Below are 16,686 nucleotides of genomic sequence, written 5' to 3' on the forward strand. Positions count from 1 at the left end.
GAGGGCAGATATTTTGGTGTGACTGTTCAATAACTTTGGTAAGTCTGCGACCCCAGGTTTGGAAGGAGCAGCCAGTGCAATGCAGCTGCTGTTCCGACAGGAGCGGACTTTGGAGAAACTTTTTGAAAGCGTTGGCAGGGCGGCCTGAGCCCCAGGGAGCCGAGAGGGCTAGTGGGACCCAGAATGGCCTGGGGCCACTGTTCAGTGCTGTGAATATGGTGCTGTGTTTCCTTAAGCATTTTTTTCATATTCTTATTAAATTCTAAGGATGATCTGGGTTGGGAGAGACCTTTGTAGGTCTCTAACCCAATCAGCCTCTAAAAACAGCTAACTTCAAAGCTGCGTTGGGCTGCTCAACGCCGTGCACAGCTGGGCTTTGAAGGTCCCCAAGGATGGAGATGTGGGTACCTGCTCTGACCCTGCCCCAGGGCTGCGCTGCTCCTGTGGGGAAGAATTTTCTCCTTATGTCCAGTCGGCCTTCCCCTCGGGGCAACTTGAGCCTCTTGCCCCTCATCTTCCACTGAGAAGAGTCATCGTACCCCTCGCGGCCCCATCCACCCTGCGGAGCTGGGGATGCTGTGCAGTTCTGTCCCCACAGAGTTCAGGTACTGGGGCAAACTCATAAGGTCTGGAAACTCCAGATCTCCCAAAATGTTGAGGTACCAAGAGCAGGAGTCAAAGCAGCACATCTGTCTTCTCAGGTGCAATTTTGGGTAGAGTACTGGCACCTAAACAGGTGAGAACAATGCTGGAATAATCCAATTTCTGGTTAGTATCTTTGAGGTCTTGAAATGATTGTGCTGGCCACGTGGCCGGAGTTCTTCGAGACCACAGAGGGACACTGGCAATGAGCCAGGCTCACTCCTGGTGTTGCAGTTTGTGGAAGTGGTGCTGGTGCCAACAGGTGGGATGACCTTGAAGGTAAGGACATAGCGCTCCCAACAGCAGCTCAGCACTCAGAAGAGCTGAGCGGAGAGGGGCTGAACCACCCCACAGCGAGCACCGTGACTATGCCGTGTTGAGGACGGGAGCTCCTTTGCCCTGTTTGTAGCGAGGCAGTGAAGGTTTGCGTCCTCCTGCAGCCGGGGCAAGGAGCAGGCAGAGCAGGGCGGATGCATCCAGTGGCAGCGCTGCCCTCGCCGTGCGTGTGCTGTGCGGTGACCTGGGCGTGCACAGCACAGTGCTCCCCGTCTGCACGTGTGGGACGTGGACAGCAGTGTGAACACGGACACGTGCCGGGGCTGCTTACGGGGAACATCTGCTGCTGTCCCAAGGGTGCTGAGCCTGCAGGAAATCTGACAAACTCTATGAAGTTTCCGTGCTCATCCAAGATTTCCAGATCTTTCCTTTCTGGGAAAAGAAAGACTCGTCCAGAAAAACCTAAAGAGCCGTGTGGTGTGGCTGGAAGCACCACGGTACCCGGCAGCATCACAGAGGTTTCCCGGGTGACTGCTGCATCTCCTCCCTGCCGCCGGAGCTGCCACTGTGCCATGACGGCCCCCAGGGAGAGCAGCCTCTTCCCTCCCCATCCTCACCATGTCCCCGGGTAAGTTCTGAAGTTCATCCAAAAAGTCTGGTCATTTCCAACGCAAATACCTCTGGTTGGGATAGGATACCACTTGTGGTTCATGATTGTTTTAAAGACACTGATAAAAGTGCCATCTAACAGTGCAGCGAGGAGACGTGGCTCCAGGGGGAAAACAGCACCTTATGGCAGGTGTAATTAAAGACCATGACACAGGGCATTGAGGGGAACTTCAAAACTATTTTTTTCCCTTTTTTCCATTTATTCTAAGCTGCCAAATGTTTCCAGAGCTTCTGGGTTTTGGTTCCAAACTGAAATAATTTTTGCACCAAGGAAGTCTGAAGATCTTTGAATAAATATTTGCATGAACATGATTACGTCGTCGATGAATTGGGTAGAGCACAGTCCTCTGAAGTCTGTGACTGTGGGTAATTGTGATCTGGCTGATATGTAGCTGAGTTTTTCTTCAAAAAAAGCTTTCTGCAAAGTCCTCTGAAGGCCTTTGAAAGGAACAAAGCCGTGGTTGGTGAGAGGTGGGTTCCCCATGAACGAGCTACTGGTTGAAACACAAACACTGAAGGCAGAAATATGAGGACAAGCTTTGTGGTGAAGCAGAGGTGGTGCGTGGGGTCCCCTGGTGATCTGCCCTGGTGTGTGTGGTCCCCCGCACACGCGGGTGACCTGGAAAGGGCTGGACAGCCACCGAGAGAGAGCAGGCGGCTGCTGGTACAAAGTCACTTGGGTCAGCGAAGTCTGAGGGCACCTTGGGAGCCCTCCCTGGGCAGGAGCTGGTGGCAGAAGAGGCAGCGAAACAGCACAGAGGGAACCAGCCCGAGTCCCGCATGGCCATGGGCAAGAGGGGAGGCTGAGCCCGAGCTGCAGATGAAGGCTGGAGCATGTGTTTCCTTCATCAGCAATTGTCTGGTAGCGAAGATGAAATTGGTCCTTCCTATTACAGCAACGTGCAGGATTTTCCCGTTCCTGACCTCTGTGCCTTCAGAGCTTACCTAAGCGCTGGGGTTGGGTTTTTCCCTTACTCTTGCACTGCTGCAGTTGTCCAAACGGTGTGCGTGCTGCTGTGAGCTGTCACCCTGCGTGCTGACAGCAGCAAGGAGGGAGCTGAGCTGGGCTTGCACCTCCCTTTTGGAGCCAAAAGCCTCAAAATCCTCACTAGCTCCCTCCTGCCTAAGAACAACCCTTGCAAGAGGCAGATTTGAGCCCTAATACCAACACTGCAGCTGCACTGCTCCTCTCGGGCTGCTGCTTCAGCTGCAGAAGGCAGGAGGAGGCACCAGCTCCTGCTGCTTGAGGCTTCCTTCCTCCCGTGCCCAGGGTCCTGCCGGGCTGGGTGTCTGCACGCAAGGAGGAGCTGCCTGCTGGGCATCGCTGCAGCCCGGCTCTGCTGCCGACGTCGCAGCTTGCAGATGTTGGGAGGTGCCGGCAGGAGGAAGAGAAGGAGGAGGAAGCTGACGCGTTGCAGCACCTCTCCAGCTGTCCCATGTGTGGGGCCTGCCCATGCTGGTGAATCCCCAGCACGACGCAGGCATCCAAACCGCTCCGGCACCAGGCAGCAGTCACCCCCGCAGTGCTCGGAGGCGTTGGGAAGTGAAACGCAATGTTAGAACGGTTTGGCAAGGACTTGGCACGGGGAGAAGGTGAAGCTCCACGTTGTGGGCCTGTCCTGGGAATGGCCCTGCCTGTCCCGGCGGAGCTGGGAGCGGTGCGGAGCGGTGCAGGGCCGGGCACGGGGCCAGGGCTGCTCCCTGTTCTGTGACGCAGCCCTGGGAGCAGGCACTGAAGGTAGGATTGAGCAAGAGAAAGGGAAATTGGGCACAGCCTCCAGAAAGCCACTGACTTGCTGCTTGCGAAGGGGTTTTAAGATCAATGGCTGCAACGGTGAACTACAGAAACGAGGGATTTCTCTGGTTTCTTAATGAGAATACCATGAAGAGAAAGTCAAACAGCCTGCAGGAGTCCTGATCTCTTCACAAAGCACCACAGCTTCTATCAGCAGCTCTTGTGATTCACTTACGTGGCAGATCCATTCCCCGTAAACCCAGACTGACTCGCCTGAGCTCCTCGGATTACCTCGCTTTTAATTGCTTATGAATTGAATCCTTTCTCAGCCCTACCATTATTTTGTTCATGATCAAAATCCCTTCAGCTGGCCTGTAATTATTTAGGCTGTGTCATTTTTTTCTCCCGCTCAGCTTTATCGTCCCTGAGTAGTTCCTCTGTGTTGCAAGACCCATTGAAAATCAATGGGAAGGGGCCACCAAGCTCCTCCAGCAGCTGCCGGTAAAAGAACCTGCATGCAAAATAGGACAACTTGCCAAGTGCAAATGCATTGCTCTGCTGGCTGTTGTTTAAAGTATTTGGAAGGGAAAGTACTTACTCAACATCTTATGATCCTCATGCATCATCTGCCTTTATCCCCAAATACACAGCGGGATCATTGATCGAGTATTTCTGTCTATACGTTGTGACAGGCAGCTCTACCTTCTGCGCTGATGGAATAATGTCACTGTTGGGAAACTTGGTGCTGGGAAGAGCTGGAGTTTGTGGCCTGTGTGGTGGGCTCAGGGATAGAGCCAGAGTTGGGCCAGGCCCCTTGTCCCCAGAACCACTGCAAAGTCACCTGAGGAAAGGAAGGGAAAGGAAGGGAAGGAGCAGTGCAGGTTGCTTTGGGTCGTGAGCCCATCCTGCTCCTCACTATGAGGGCTCAGAGGTTACAAGTCACAATTCTCAGTTCTGCAGTTTGTGCTGAACAAGGGGCACTGGGAAATGCCCAGGCACAAACGTGCGGTTCAGGTGTCCCTGTGCCCACTGATGCGGTGCTGCGTGCCTGGCCCTGCTCTGCCCGGTGCACGGCGGCTCTCACGCCAATCCTCCGGGACAGGCCGCGGCAGTGACTGCTCTGTTTCGGTTTCCTCCCCAGCTATGAGGGCTTTGTCCCTCAGTACAACTATCAGTTTGGAGAAACCTACGGCAAAACCACTTACCGTCTGCTGACGGACCCCCACGTCCGGAAGAGCCCTCGCTCCGTGCTGGCGCCGCTGTGCAAGCAAAGATTCATCGAGGACTTCAGCGGGACGCAGGGCGGCCTCCAGCCCTACGTCCCCAGGCACCCAGGTGAGCGGCCTCTCGTCTGCACCAGAATGAGCGCAGGTTTGGTCACGGTGAAGCTGGTGCCTGTCCACCATGGGATCTGGGGGAAGGGGAAGTTTTCCACAGAGCCCCCGTAGACCTGGTGTAGGGGCAGCTGGAGAGCAACACCAGCGTGAAGCTGAAGCATGGCCTCAGCAGAGGGGCAACACTGGGCTTCTGGCGTTGGCATCTGGTGGAGCAGGGAGAATCGTAGACCCCTGATTATCTTCAGTTAGATGAAGAGAAATGATTTTATGGTATTTGTGAACTTGCCACCCAACTCCTTATTCCAAAGACTGTAGGCCCCTCTCTTTCTGGCTCTTTGGGGAAGATTGGCTCGTAGCACTCCTGCCTCAGCTCTGCAAGAGGGCTCGTGTCTGCCCCCTCCTTTCCGTGCCCCATTCTGTTAACCAGCCCCATCGCTTCCATCGGCTGCTTTGAGATGCGCTCACGGAGATTCCCAACACCATGAATTTGCAGGAACCTCCTACCCAGCCCCTCTGAGCAGGGTGCCTGATGCCAGCTGAACGGGCCCCAAGTGACAACCATGCTCTGGTCCATATTGGCCCCTCTCAGGGCCTTGCCCGTTCATCATGTATCGTGCTGTGAGCCTCGGCCGTAGCTGTTGTGGGGCCCTGTTCAGCAAGAGCAGCTCCGTGCAGGGTCTACGTGTGCCTGGGCAGGATCTGGGCCCTGCTTCCCCGGAGGCAGCCCCACTGAAGCGACGTTTCCTGCTTCACGCTGGGAATCGCGCCACGTAGCTTCTTGCAAGCTTTTGGCGTTTCTGCTCTTCCCAGCCGTGTTTTGCAGGATCCAGGTCTGCACCACGCAGGTGTCGCTCACAGGCTTTGTTCCTGGATGTTTCCATTTGCATTTCCTTGGACTAAAATGTAGTTTGAATGGACCCAACTAACCAGTTGGCCTGGTTGCTCTCCATCATTACCCTGTCTTTGTTATTGTCCTCCCCTCGCCAGCCTTTACGTCACCCACAAACGTTTGCAACCGGGAGCTTGCCTCTGCTGCTCGCTGCTGAAATGCTGAAGAACCTGGCCCCAAGAAGCACCTTGTGCTGATAACTCTTCCTCCTGCTGTAGGGCTGTCCAACCCTCAAATCCTTCATTGCAAACTTCCACGAGTACTGTGTGGCATTCTTTAAGCACAACATTTCACCCAACCGAGGTCAAAGAGCTCCCAGCAGTGCTGCATCTGTGGGTTTGCCCTTAGTGAACTCAGAGCCTGAAGGCTGTTTCTCAAGGTCTATTTTTGATAAAATCCTGTTGATGGGCACAAAGTACGTTGCTGGTTCCTCTCAGCTGAGTCCTGTGTTGGATATTTCCTGGAAGTGAGGCTGCACTCGGCTGACAGGGATGTGAACCACGGAGCTGCAGGGTGGCTGTGGCCATGGTGAGGGGTTATGGCACAGGCTGATAACAAAGAGCTAGTAAGGATTTCTCAAGTACAAAATGACTTAATTTTTTTCCTTTGATGGAATAACTGGTTTGTTGGATGAAAAAAGTGTAGGTACAATATTTTCATTAATAATGTAAGAAATATAAAGACAAACCTGCTTTAAAATTTGCACAATAGATCGAAAAATCAATTCCATCAAGGATTTATTTTTAGTCTGTTGCTAGCCTGGGCAGCACTTGATAGTACTGTTATATAGAGAGTGTCCATATGTATATAAAATTTTATGAAGTTATATACCATATATATGCTTTATAACAAGATTAGAAGCAGATTGCAAACCCAAGCACCAGTCAAAAGCCTTACACCTGTGCAGAAAGGGGCAAAATCTGCTCCTTGCTAAGAGCTGGGACCGGTGGCTTCCCACGGGGGCCTCTGCAGCCGCAGCCAGCGCTGGCCGAGCGTCTCTGCGGGCTTTGCAGATGTCCCCGGAACAGGGCAGTGGTGGTCAGAGGGCTGAGAGGAATGACCTATAGGAACAAAAATGGAAAGAATTTGGTTTGTTTAAAAACAAACAAACAAAAGTCAGGCATAGTAGCAGTTTTCCAATTAGGAAGAGGTTGTTGTGGGGTGTAAGAGCAATCATCACGAAGGAGGGAGAAAGAGGCATGGCGCTGAGCAAAGCGTGCTAGGCAGCGCTGGGGCTGGAGGTGCCTGACAGGCCGGGGGAGCCACGTCACGGGATATTTTTAAGGGAAAGCCAGACAAAAGCTGCCAACTCGGCCATCCCTGGTTCATCGCGCAGACGCTCAGCACACGCTGGCCGTGGGATTTTTTCCAGCCGGCGTCAGCAGCCCCGTCCTGGCCGAGCAGCCCCGATGCCGGTGCAGGAATTCCTTGTCGGGCACGGGGGCTGTTAGGGGTGCACGGGCACAGTGAAGGATGTGGGCTTTTTTCCTTGCTATTTATAGCTTGGCTGGTGATATTTTGCAGCTTGGGCATGGTCTAGATCAAACATTAAACAACTGAACCGATCCTTGCGTAGTCTGTGCGCAGCAGTTTGTCGGCTGGGGCTGATGGGTTTGTGCGTTGGAGCCTGGGATGCTTTGGGTCCCCGTTCCCCTCCCCTGCTCCAGAGGAGCTGGTTGGGGCCAAGGGCAGGCGCTATGGCGATGCCCTGGCCTCTCCTTCCCCACGCTCTGGCTCTGCCCTGCAGGCTACTTTCCCCGCGAGAGAGCTGGGGCCATGACGAACTTTCCTGAACCGGTGTTTGGACCAAAGCCTCCCCCGCCAGGGCCGGCAGAGGAGCAGCTGCTGCTGGCGCACGTGGATCCCATGCCCTCTCACGGCCCCAGCGAGCGTGCCCTAAGTGTGCAGCCAGAATACGGGTACCCACCGAGGGTGGCACGCTGTCCTGCCGTGCCGTGGAGGCCGTCGGAGGGGCAGGAGTGGCGATTACCTGAGCTGACCACATCTCGTGGGCTCGGCAGCACGCCGGCAGGACTCAGGCAGGTGAGCAGCTCTGGGGGGGTGGGAGGCATGGGGAGGGCTGGGGGGCTCGGGCTTGCTGTGCTAGGAGGACAGGGAGCCGACAGGGAGCACACGTAGCAGGGATGGTGACGACCAAACGTTGAAATTGTTGGGAAATATCAAACTTGCAAGAGCATTTCTAGCAGTAGCAAATCTACATCATCGTGAAATTGTTGTAATGGATGATTACTCCTAATCACAAAGGCTTAATTTCTCACTCACGTGCATTTTAGCTTCAAATCCCAGTTGTCAGATCTTGTGCCACGCAAACCAGCCCTCCTGCGCTGGGCTCGTGGACCTCCTCCCGCAGAGCAGTGCGCGCTCAGGGCACCTTTGGCCAGTGCCATCTTCCTGATCCCCTGCCTTCCCCAGCTCACCCAAATTTCCTACCTTCATTCCTCTCTTTGAAACACAGGCATTAGGATTTGACTTAATTACTCTGGGACAACGGGTTTGGTCCCCTTACTGCTGCTGGAGCAGGAGATGCTATTTGTCATGGGGCAGTCAGCCAGGGCTGCGCAAATCCCCTGAGGGCAGAGATTAGAGATTTGACGTATCAAAGTCAAAAGCTGCCTCGGATATAAAGCCCGAGAAGGTTCCTCCCAGTGCCTTGCTCTGAGAGGCAGCCCGAGGAACAGGTTTCCAAAGGAGCTCAGCCCCGAAAGCCCCCCTTGGTCTCCCGTGGGTATTTTGCAAACCCTGCGCACGCGGAGCGAGCCTGGTAATTTGGCAGCAGCAGAAATTCTTGCAGTAGCTCTTAGTGGAAAGCCAGGGAGCAATGGAAATGGCAGCTGTGATTACTGGGTTCTGGCAGCGATTTAAGTACTAGAGTCAAAGGAGGAAGCAGGTTTTACTGGTGTTTATTTTATTTCTGCTTTTATTTTGAGCCTGTAAAAATCAAAGGTGTGACTCTGCCAGGAGTGACTGAAGCTGCGGATGTAGAGAGAAATGATCAGCTACCAAAGCTGGATGTACCGAATGTGATCCAGCAGAAAGTCATTTCAGGTAAAAGAGAGGGCGGCTGTGTGCAGCACGAGTCCCCGGCAGGAGGAATCGCATCGCCTTTAGCCCATGTGGGAAACAGGAGCTGCGTTGGCCACTTGTCCCCATGTGTCTGAACGCTTCAGGGTGGAAAATGCCCCCACTCCCCTGCTCCTCTCAGCACAAAGGCGTTTCTTTGGGACGTGCAGGACGTGGGCTCTGCGCTCTCTGCAGCAGCCTGACCGGTGTCTGCTACCCCCGAGGTAGTGATTTCTCTCCTAGAAGCGTAAGAGGCTTTCCTGAATAACCAAAGCAACAAATAGTGTTGCACTGCACCTCACAAAGGTACAGCGCTCTTTCTGACAAGGTGTTGTGCTCCCTAACTTCTCACGGACCACAGCGACTACCATGAACGCATGGCGAAATATTTCAGATGGGGCGAAAGGGGGAAGGCCAAGCACTGCTAGTCTAGGATGCGGTAGGCAAAAATTTCTCTCTCCAAAGCACTCCCCTGAAAAGAGGGAATTCTGGCTTCTTTTAGGTTGCACTTCTCTCTCCACTTCACCTCATTTTAACATTTTATGTAGTTTCTCTTTTATAACTGGTGAAAAATCGTTGGATAGGAAGGGTAAATGAGGAAGAGAGGTTGGAGACCTGGTTGTTAGCCCTTGCATATGTATGAAACTGGGTGAGAACATGGCAGCGCTGCTGTTTTAAAGAAAAGACTGCAAGAAAATGAAATGTTTTCATTTCATGAAGATCCCTGAATGGTTTAGCCCATTGAGTTTTCCCAGGGGATCATAACAATGACTGTCTCAGAATAAATCTTACGTCCAATTTAAATGGATGAATTTAAGTGAAATTCTTCCTTCCTATACTCTGCCAAGATTTTATATTTGTCCTAGCTTCTTCCACTTCCAGCGTGATGGATACTTACACGATTATGTATGTTCTCTCGTCTTCATCCAAAGGGTACACCGGATACATACCCCGCTTCACCTGGTTTACTGGTGTTAACTACTTGCAGGGCGTGAAGGAAGCCATGGCTGAATTTGACAGACATCAGGTAGATTGCATGCACAAACCTTATTTTAATGATATAATGTTGGTCTTGAGTCATCTGCAGCACCACAAGCAGTTGCATTTGCTGTAGCAGTATTTGAGCTGGGGTTATAAGTACAAGCAAAATAAAACGCTATTAGGTAACACATTGAAAAAATCATGAGCAATTAAATTCTGTAACTTAATGTCCCAAGGAAACAAGGGAGGATAAATGAGTTCATAAAAGGATTAAGCAAATCTATTGAGGGTTGGTTTAAGGGTGGCTATTAAAAATGCTGCTCTGGGTGCACAAATGCAGGATCCAGCTATCTGCACTCCCCTTATGCAATATATCCTTTGGTACCTGGCTGGCAGTGCTGGACGGCTTCCTGGGCTTCTTGGATGGATATTCCTTCCTTTCAAGTGTTGTAGAGATTTTTCCTTTACTAACGTAACTTGTCTTAAAAGGATTTAGATCTTGTCATTTTCTGTGTCCGTCCCAAAAAGCGGAGAAATATCCCTATTGAAAAAAATCTCCTATTTTGCCCCCTTGCTGTAAGATTCCCCCCCTGCAAAGCCATATGACCCTCCTACATGGGAAAATGAGATCCCTCCCACCCCAATTAGCAGATTGCATCCAAAGCCACACGTTTCTTCCTGCTACCAGAATGGTGCGAGAGCCCCGGGATGCTGCAGCACCGATGGGCGAGTGCCGGTGAGCACTGATGGGCTCGGTGACAGCTCCTTTTAAAAGCAGGCTGCAAAATTTTTCACCCTTTCTGGTGACCAGGATTCACTGTGGTGCCTTTGTCCCAGAGTGCGGGGGTCAGATGTAGGAAGAAGTCCAAGCCCGAAGGATCCCCTGGCTGGGAAGAAATGGCTCTGTGGGGACAGCAGTGGGGCTGTCGGGATCAGGATGCTCGGTAGCATCCTGATGCTTTGGCTATAATGTGTTTCCTTATCCTTTCGTTCTGCAGTTAATAGAAATAGAAATAAAGCAGAGAACAAAAAGCAGACGTTATCAAAACTGAAAGTGCTGCTTGCAAATCCCTTCTGCCCTGATTTTTTTAAGAAACATGTGCCAGTGAAGGAGGTGGATGGTGTTTCTCCATTGCAGGAGCCAGAAAAATTCAGGCTTGCAGAGGTTTTTTGCAGTGCAGGAGGCACTGAAGGAATGAATGTAGGCACACCAAAAAAAAAAAATCACACCACATTTCTATCTAAGATGGCTTCTGCCTTCAAGCCACTAATCTTCTGCCCTAAATCTCTGTTGCCCTAGGTTACGTGCTAGGATGCGCCACGGATCGTTTCTTACTGGCTGCATCGGGCAAAATAATGCAATCCTCTCGCTTCAGCGCTGCTCTGGGGAGGCAGGAGGATTGCACCGCTGCAATCTGTACGGTCACAGAAGGGTTCGATGGCCCCAGCCGCTCGCATGGCTCCGTGAACCCTCCCTTTACCACCAAGCAGGGTCCACGCTAACGAGGGCAGCAGGGCTTTAGCGAGAGCTTTTGGGGCTTTGCCACCCCAGGGATGTGAGACCCGCGCTGTCCTTCGGCGCAGCGTTAGCGCGGTCTGACCTCTGGGGCAGGTGACGGAGCCGGAGGAAGATTTCACTCTCCCTTCAGTTAACGCGCCCTAAGCCTTCCTCTTCCTCCTAGGCTGGGAATTACGGGCTAATCACCGTCAGTGGGACGCACGGAAAAACAAAACCAGTTCGGGGGGGGTCACACCAAAACACCGATGTGCAGTGGTAGCAGAGGAGCGGACGAGGCACATCCCACTGCAGCAGGCACTGCTGGCTCTCGGTGCATCAGCTCTATGAGCAGAATGCATTCGGGACTTGTGGCCCAAGCCCAAATGCGATGGCCACAGCGATCCTCAGCACCAGGAGCTGCTCTGGGTGGGTGGTGGGGGTGTACTGGCAGGTCCGGGGCAGTAGAGGGGCTCCTGCCAGCACCAGTGGAAAGAGAACTTGATAGAGGGAAGCTGCAATGTAGCTTTAAAGTAGAAGAAAAGGGAACTGGTAAGAGAATTGCTTCTCATTATCTCAAGTGTTTCCTTTAATAAGGAGTCAAAGCACACGACTTGGGTAGCAGTGGTTTACAACTCATGGTGCCGGGTTTTGTTTTCCAGTTCCTGCAGAGACACCCGATTCACAGCTTTGGCAAAAGATTTCCCCAAACTTACTGGCCTAACAACAGAATTTACACGGGTGCTGGACTGATACCTTCCTACACGGGCTTCGTACCACGTAAGTTCATCAGCTGAATGAAAATGAAAGTCACTAATTACCATCGTTAAGTAGTGCTGTTGATAGCTGCAGTGTCATAGTAGAGACCTGGAATGTTCCACAGGGGAAGTAAAGGTGCCGGGCTGGTGGAGCCGTGCCCTCAGCTGTCCCCCCGCAGCAGCACCCGCAGGGGGCTCCCACGGCTGCATGGCAGCTTCTTCATCAAGGAAGTGATTCTGTTCCCAAAAAGCTTACAGGGTGCTTAAAAAAAGCAAAAGGTAGATGATGCAAAGGGGTGGAGACTGCACCAAAAGAAGCTGTGAATTGGCAGGAGCCATCGCAGGTGGTGGCGGCCCCGTTCTGGCTGCCAGGCTTTGGGGGTACCAAAAAGGAGAGGTGTGAAGGGCGGTGTGGGGTCTGGGGTCTGCCCCCGAACCACGACGAGCGGCGTTTCAGTTGCTCAGCTAGCAACCAGAGAGCCAAAGGGACAAATATGAGGAGTTGTATTCTAACGGGAGGTTCCAGCGGGACTAAATGCTTAAGCACTGCTGATCCAGTTATCAGTGTGAGGGCTGCCCAAGCACCCGATGGCCTGGAACTGAATCCCACAGCTGCCTCCTGGCCCCTCCAACTGGGCCCTGGGGAGAAGCGGATGCCGCCTGCAGGGTTGTGCGCACGCCCTCACCGCGCGTTACACGCTGTACACGGGAAAAGAGGAAAAAATACCTACTGCTCCTCTTGGCTTCTGCCTCCACCCCCTGCTCTGGGAAAGGGGAGGTCGAGCACAGCAGCTGCTGTCCCCAGCGCAGGGCACCTACCTGTCCCTGTCCCTGTCCCAGCATGGGGCTCTCGAGGCACTGCGCTGGTGTTTCCAGATGATCTCTTCCTCCACACAGGGCTAGCAGATAGGGCTGTGCTCACTCTGGAGGCCCTCAGGTTAGAGCCCCCCGCAGCAAGGCTTCTACAAGCCCCCAAGTAAACCAGACTCCGTGTTAGTACTGCCCGGGCGGTTTGTCCTCTGCCAACATCAGAAACGAGGGGAACAGCCACAGCCCTGCAGGAGCAGGGCCACCACTGCCTGGAGGGCTTTGGGGGAAAACCCCGAGGACAGGGAATGCATAAGCACCAACTGCTGTAAGCGTTACCTCATGCTTTAAAAATCTTTTGTCATCTTTTCACCTACAACAGCAGTCTCCTGCGTAGGTCTGAAGCCGGCCACCTGGTTCTCGACAGGCTGATTTCCACCCCCTGCTCGGGGCCATTTCAAATACTACTCCAGGAGAAACTCAATTTTTAATCCTTAGATTTGCTTTGCTAATAGCATTTTTCTTGACAGACAGTAGTGCTATTTAGTAGCAGGTAGGTTATTCATGGTCACCTCCGAAGTGGGAAAAGGGGCTATACTAACTTCTGAGTATTTTCATAACTTATTGATTTAAAAAAAAGCCCATCAAGCTCTTTAGCTGCATAAACTGGAGCTCTTCAGCATAATTTGTCTGCAGCAGTAGACGCAGCATGGCTTGCTACAGCTATCTGAAGCCGTGACTCGCCCTGAGCTCCAGCTCCCTGCTGGGTTGGTGCTGCTGCCTAGGTGCAGCCTGGGCGAGGGCAGCTCCCTTCCTTCAGAACCACCCACCTGCATCTGAAAGGCAAATTGCAGGCACCATTTTATTAGCCAGGCAGCCCAAGCAAGCTGTAGCTTCCAGCCACCTCCCTCTGAGCCTGCGCTTTCCTTCTGGCCAGAAGAGCTGCCCAGCTCCTGCTGAGACTGCAGCCCAGCCAGCTGACCCCGCACCTGTAATAGGAATCCATGGGCAGGTACCTAAATTTAGACGCAGGCTGGAGCCGGATTTCAGTTCCATGTTAAGGGTATTCCCCCTCTGCAAGTACACTTGGTTACAAAGCAGCATCAGAGCATTTCTTCAGTAGAGGAGCAAGTAGGACTGGCACCATATCCGGTGACACAAGCAACTGGTGTCCAGGCCAGCAGACAGCAGGGAGAAGCGTGGCCGCCATCAGCGGAAGGGCCGGTGCTCATGCCCCATCCTGCTTTTTTTTTTCCAGACCTCCGTCACACCTATGCACTTACTTTTGGAAACAGCACCCGAAAAGCTTACCGAAAGGAACAAAGGAGACGAGCCTGTGCACTGTGAAAAATGCTTTAATGGTGCCTGTACAGCATCTGAAGTGACTTTAAGACAGGAAGAGGAACACAACACAGACAAGGAAGTATTGAATGAAAGAGTTCATACAGCTTTAAACAAAATTTACAGGTGTTCATATGCATAGCTTTTACTCTGCCTCTTCCTCAGCCTCCTCCTCAAACTCCCCCTCCTCCTCAGCTGTAGCGTCCTGGTACTGCTGGTACTCAGACACCAGGTCGTTCATGTTGCTCTCAGCCTCTGTGAATTCCATCTCGTCCATGCCCTCGCCTGTGTACCAGTGCAGGAAAGCCTTTCGGCGGAACATAGCAGTGAACTGTTCAGAGATGCGTTTGAACAGCTCCTGGATAGCTGTGCTGTTACCAATGAACGTGGCAGACATTTTCAGGCCACGAGGTGGAATGTCACAGACCGCTGTTTTAACGTTATTAGGAATCCATTCAACAAAGTAGCTGCTATTTTTGTTCTGAACGTTCAGCATTTGCTCATCGACCTCTTTCATTGACATACGGCCCCTAAACACAGCAGCTACAGTCAGATAGCGGCCGTGACGTGGGTCGCACGCAGCCATCATGTTCTTTGCATCAAACATCTGCTGCGTTAGCTCTGGTACGGTCAGAGCACGGTATTGCTGGCTCCCACGGCTTGTGAGCGGGGCAAAACCAGGCATGAAAAAGTGCAAACGGGGGAAGGGAACCATGTTGACTGCCAGCTTCCGCAGGTCAGCATTAAGCTGGCCTGGGAAACGCAGGCAGGTGGTAACACCGCTCATGGTCGCTGACACTAAATGGTTCAGATCACCGTATGTTGGCGTAGTTAACTTCAGTGTTCTGAAGCATATGTCATAGAGTGCTTCGTTATCAATACAGTATGTTTCATCTGTGTTCTCCACAAGCTGGTGCACCGACAGCGTGGCATTGTAGGGCTCTACTACAGTATCTGAGACTTTAGGGGAAGGTACAACACTGAACGTATTCATAATTCGGTCTGGGTACTCTTCACGAATTTTGCTGATTAGGAGGGTACCCATACCAGAGCCAGTACCACCACCAAGAGAGTGAGTCAGCTGAAAGCCCTGGAGGCAATCACAGCTTTCTGCCTCCTTTCTTACAACATCTAATACGGAATCAACTAATTCAGCACCTTCCGTATAATGGCCCTTTGCCCAGTTGTTTCCTGCTCCGCTCTGACCTGGAAGAGAGCCATTTTCATATTAGATTACGGTCACTGCTTCCTGCTTGCAAGCAAAGCTTAAGAGCATCAGGCTACAGCAACCTCCCACAAAAGCTTTCATTTTATCATGCCTTGAGCTGCGGTTTCACAGAAGCACCTCTAAAATGACTCGGTATACCTACACAGAAAGCACTCAGTGCCTGGCGATGCGTCAACCCTTTCATTTCCCGATATTCCCGAGGAATAATGGGACTCGGAAGACCAACGACCTCTTGTGCCTTCTCGGACCTGCCCTCCCGGCAGCTGCCACCGTGCACCATCCGCAGCCCGCCGGTGACTCCACGCCCGTCACCAAGCGCCAGGATTAACCCCCCTCCCGGGGCCGCGCTCGCCTTGGGAGCATGTGCGGTGGGGAAGCCCGCAGTGCAGCGTCCCTGCCCGCCCCACCCCACCCCGAGCCGGTTACACGGCAGGGCCCTCCCCCGCTCCCGGCGCACTCACCGAACACGAAGTTGTCCGGCCTGAAGATCTGCCCGAAGGGCCCGGAGCGCACCGAGTCCATGGTGCCGGGCTCCAGGTCCACCAGGACGGCGCGGGGCACGTACTTGCCACCTGCAAGACAGGGACGAGCCGTGACTGCGGCGCCGGGGGGCGGCCGGGGGGGGGATGGGGGGGACGTTGGGCGGCGGCCGGGCCCTACCTGTGGCCTCGTTGTAGTACACGTTGATGCGCTCCAGCTGCAGGTCGCTGTCGCCGTGGTAGGTGCCGGTGGGGTCGATGCCATGCTCGTCGCTGATCACCTCCCAGAACTGCCGGGGAGAATCGCGTCAGGGCCGGCCCGGGCCGGCCCCGCCCGCCCGCCGCAGCCCTGCCGCCCGCCGCAGCCTCCCCCCCGGCCCCAGCCGCGGTTCCGGCCCCTGCCCGCACCTTGGCCCCGATCTGGTTGCCGCACTGCCCGGCCTGCAGGTGCACGATCTCCCTCATGATGGCGGCGGCACAGCGCACCCTCGACCAACGCCACTCGTCCCCCAACTGACTGGCTGCGTGAGGCAACCGCCAACCCTTATATAGCAGCGGAGTGCGCGCGCAGCATTCTATTCCCCGCCCGAGCGGCCGTCCGCGGCGGCCACTGGCTGATGATAGTGAGGCTCTGCAAATAGGGAGCCCTGATTGGTCGTGGCACCGTCACTCAAACCCGCGTTCTTCTTCGTTCCGCCCGTTTGTCTGTTGATTTTACTGTTAGGCAACGGGCTGCCACGAGCTCCCGCCCTGCTCGCCCAGCGCATGCCCCCATTGGCTGAATTGAATGATTGATGTCGGCCGTGATTGGCCGCCGGCCTCAGCGATGAGCTCACGCCATCTGATTGGACGACGACCAAGTGCCCTAGTAACCGTCGCAATGACTCCGCAGCGGGCCCTGGGCGGTGGCTGGCGCAGCCGCCTATTCCCGAAGCCCCCTGCGCACTTTGCGCAGCGTGGGCGGCCGC

The 16,686-nt window shown here is 53.7% G+C and overlaps 2 protein-coding genes across 2 annotated transcripts; one reads left to right on the forward strand and one right to left on the reverse strand.

Moving 5' to 3' along the window:
• The first annotated feature begins 84 nt into the window (after positions 1 to 84).
• On the forward strand, positions 85 to 14,474 carry CIMIP2A (ciliary microtubule inner protein 2A). The gene is made up of 7 exons (XM_083807717.1): positions 85 to 1,546; positions 4,464 to 4,657; positions 7,296 to 7,591; positions 8,497 to 8,614; positions 9,562 to 9,656; positions 11,768 to 11,885; positions 13,929 to 14,474. The coding sequence occupies exons 1-7, from the start codon at positions 1,113 to 1,115 to the stop codon at positions 14,015 to 14,017; spliced, it is 1,344 nt and encodes a 447-aa protein (XP_083663843.1). The 5' UTR covers positions 85 to 1,112; the 3' UTR covers positions 14,018 to 14,474.
• Positions 14,008 to 16,285, reverse strand: TUBB4B (tubulin beta 4B class IVb). The gene is made up of 4 exons (XM_083807712.1): positions 16,127 to 16,285; positions 15,900 to 16,008; positions 15,701 to 15,811; positions 14,008 to 15,217 (listed from the first exon to the last, which is right to left on the reverse strand). The coding sequence occupies exons 1-4, from the start codon at positions 16,181 to 16,183 to the stop codon at positions 14,157 to 14,159; spliced, it is 1,338 nt and encodes a 445-aa protein (XP_083663838.1). The 5' UTR covers positions 16,184 to 16,285; the 3' UTR covers positions 14,008 to 14,156.
• Between the last annotated feature and the right edge of the window lie 401 nt (positions 16,286 to 16,686).

This window comes from Anser anser, assembly GCF_964211835.1.
Source record: "Anser anser genome assembly, chromosome: 21".
Taxonomy (NCBI): Eukaryota; Metazoa; Chordata; class Aves; order Anseriformes; family Anatidae; genus Anser; species Anser anser.

What these genes read in the sequence shown, in the direction of transcription:
- TUBB4B (XM_083807712.1), bottom strand. Translation starts at nt 16,183, where the DNA reads ATGAGGGAGATCGTGCACCTGCAGGCCGGGCAGTGCGGCAACCAGATC. An exon ending in GCAACCAGATCGGGGCCAAG is followed by an intron (nt 16,009 to 16,126) that starts GTGCGGGCAGGG and finishes TCTCCCCGGCAG; the next exon opens with TTCTGGGAGGTGATCAGCGA. An exon ending in GCCGGACAACTTCGTGTTCG is followed by an intron (nt 15,218 to 15,700) that starts GTGAGTGCGCCG and finishes GCTCTCTTCCAG; the next exon opens with GTCAGAGCGGAGCAGGAAAC.
- CIMIP2A (XM_083807717.1), top strand. Translation starts at nt 1,113, where the DNA reads ATGCATCCAGTGGCAGCGCTGCCCTCGCCGTGCGTGTGCTGTGCGGTG. An exon ending in CGCCGGCAGGACTCAGGCAG is followed by an intron (nt 7,592 to 8,496) that starts GTGAGCAGCTCT and finishes TTTTATTTTGAG; the next exon opens with CCTGTAAAAATCAAAGGTGT. An exon ending in CTGAATTTGACAGACATCAG is followed by an intron (nt 9,657 to 11,767) that starts GTAGATTGCATG and finishes TTTGTTTTCCAG; the next exon opens with TTCCTGCAGAGACACCCGAT.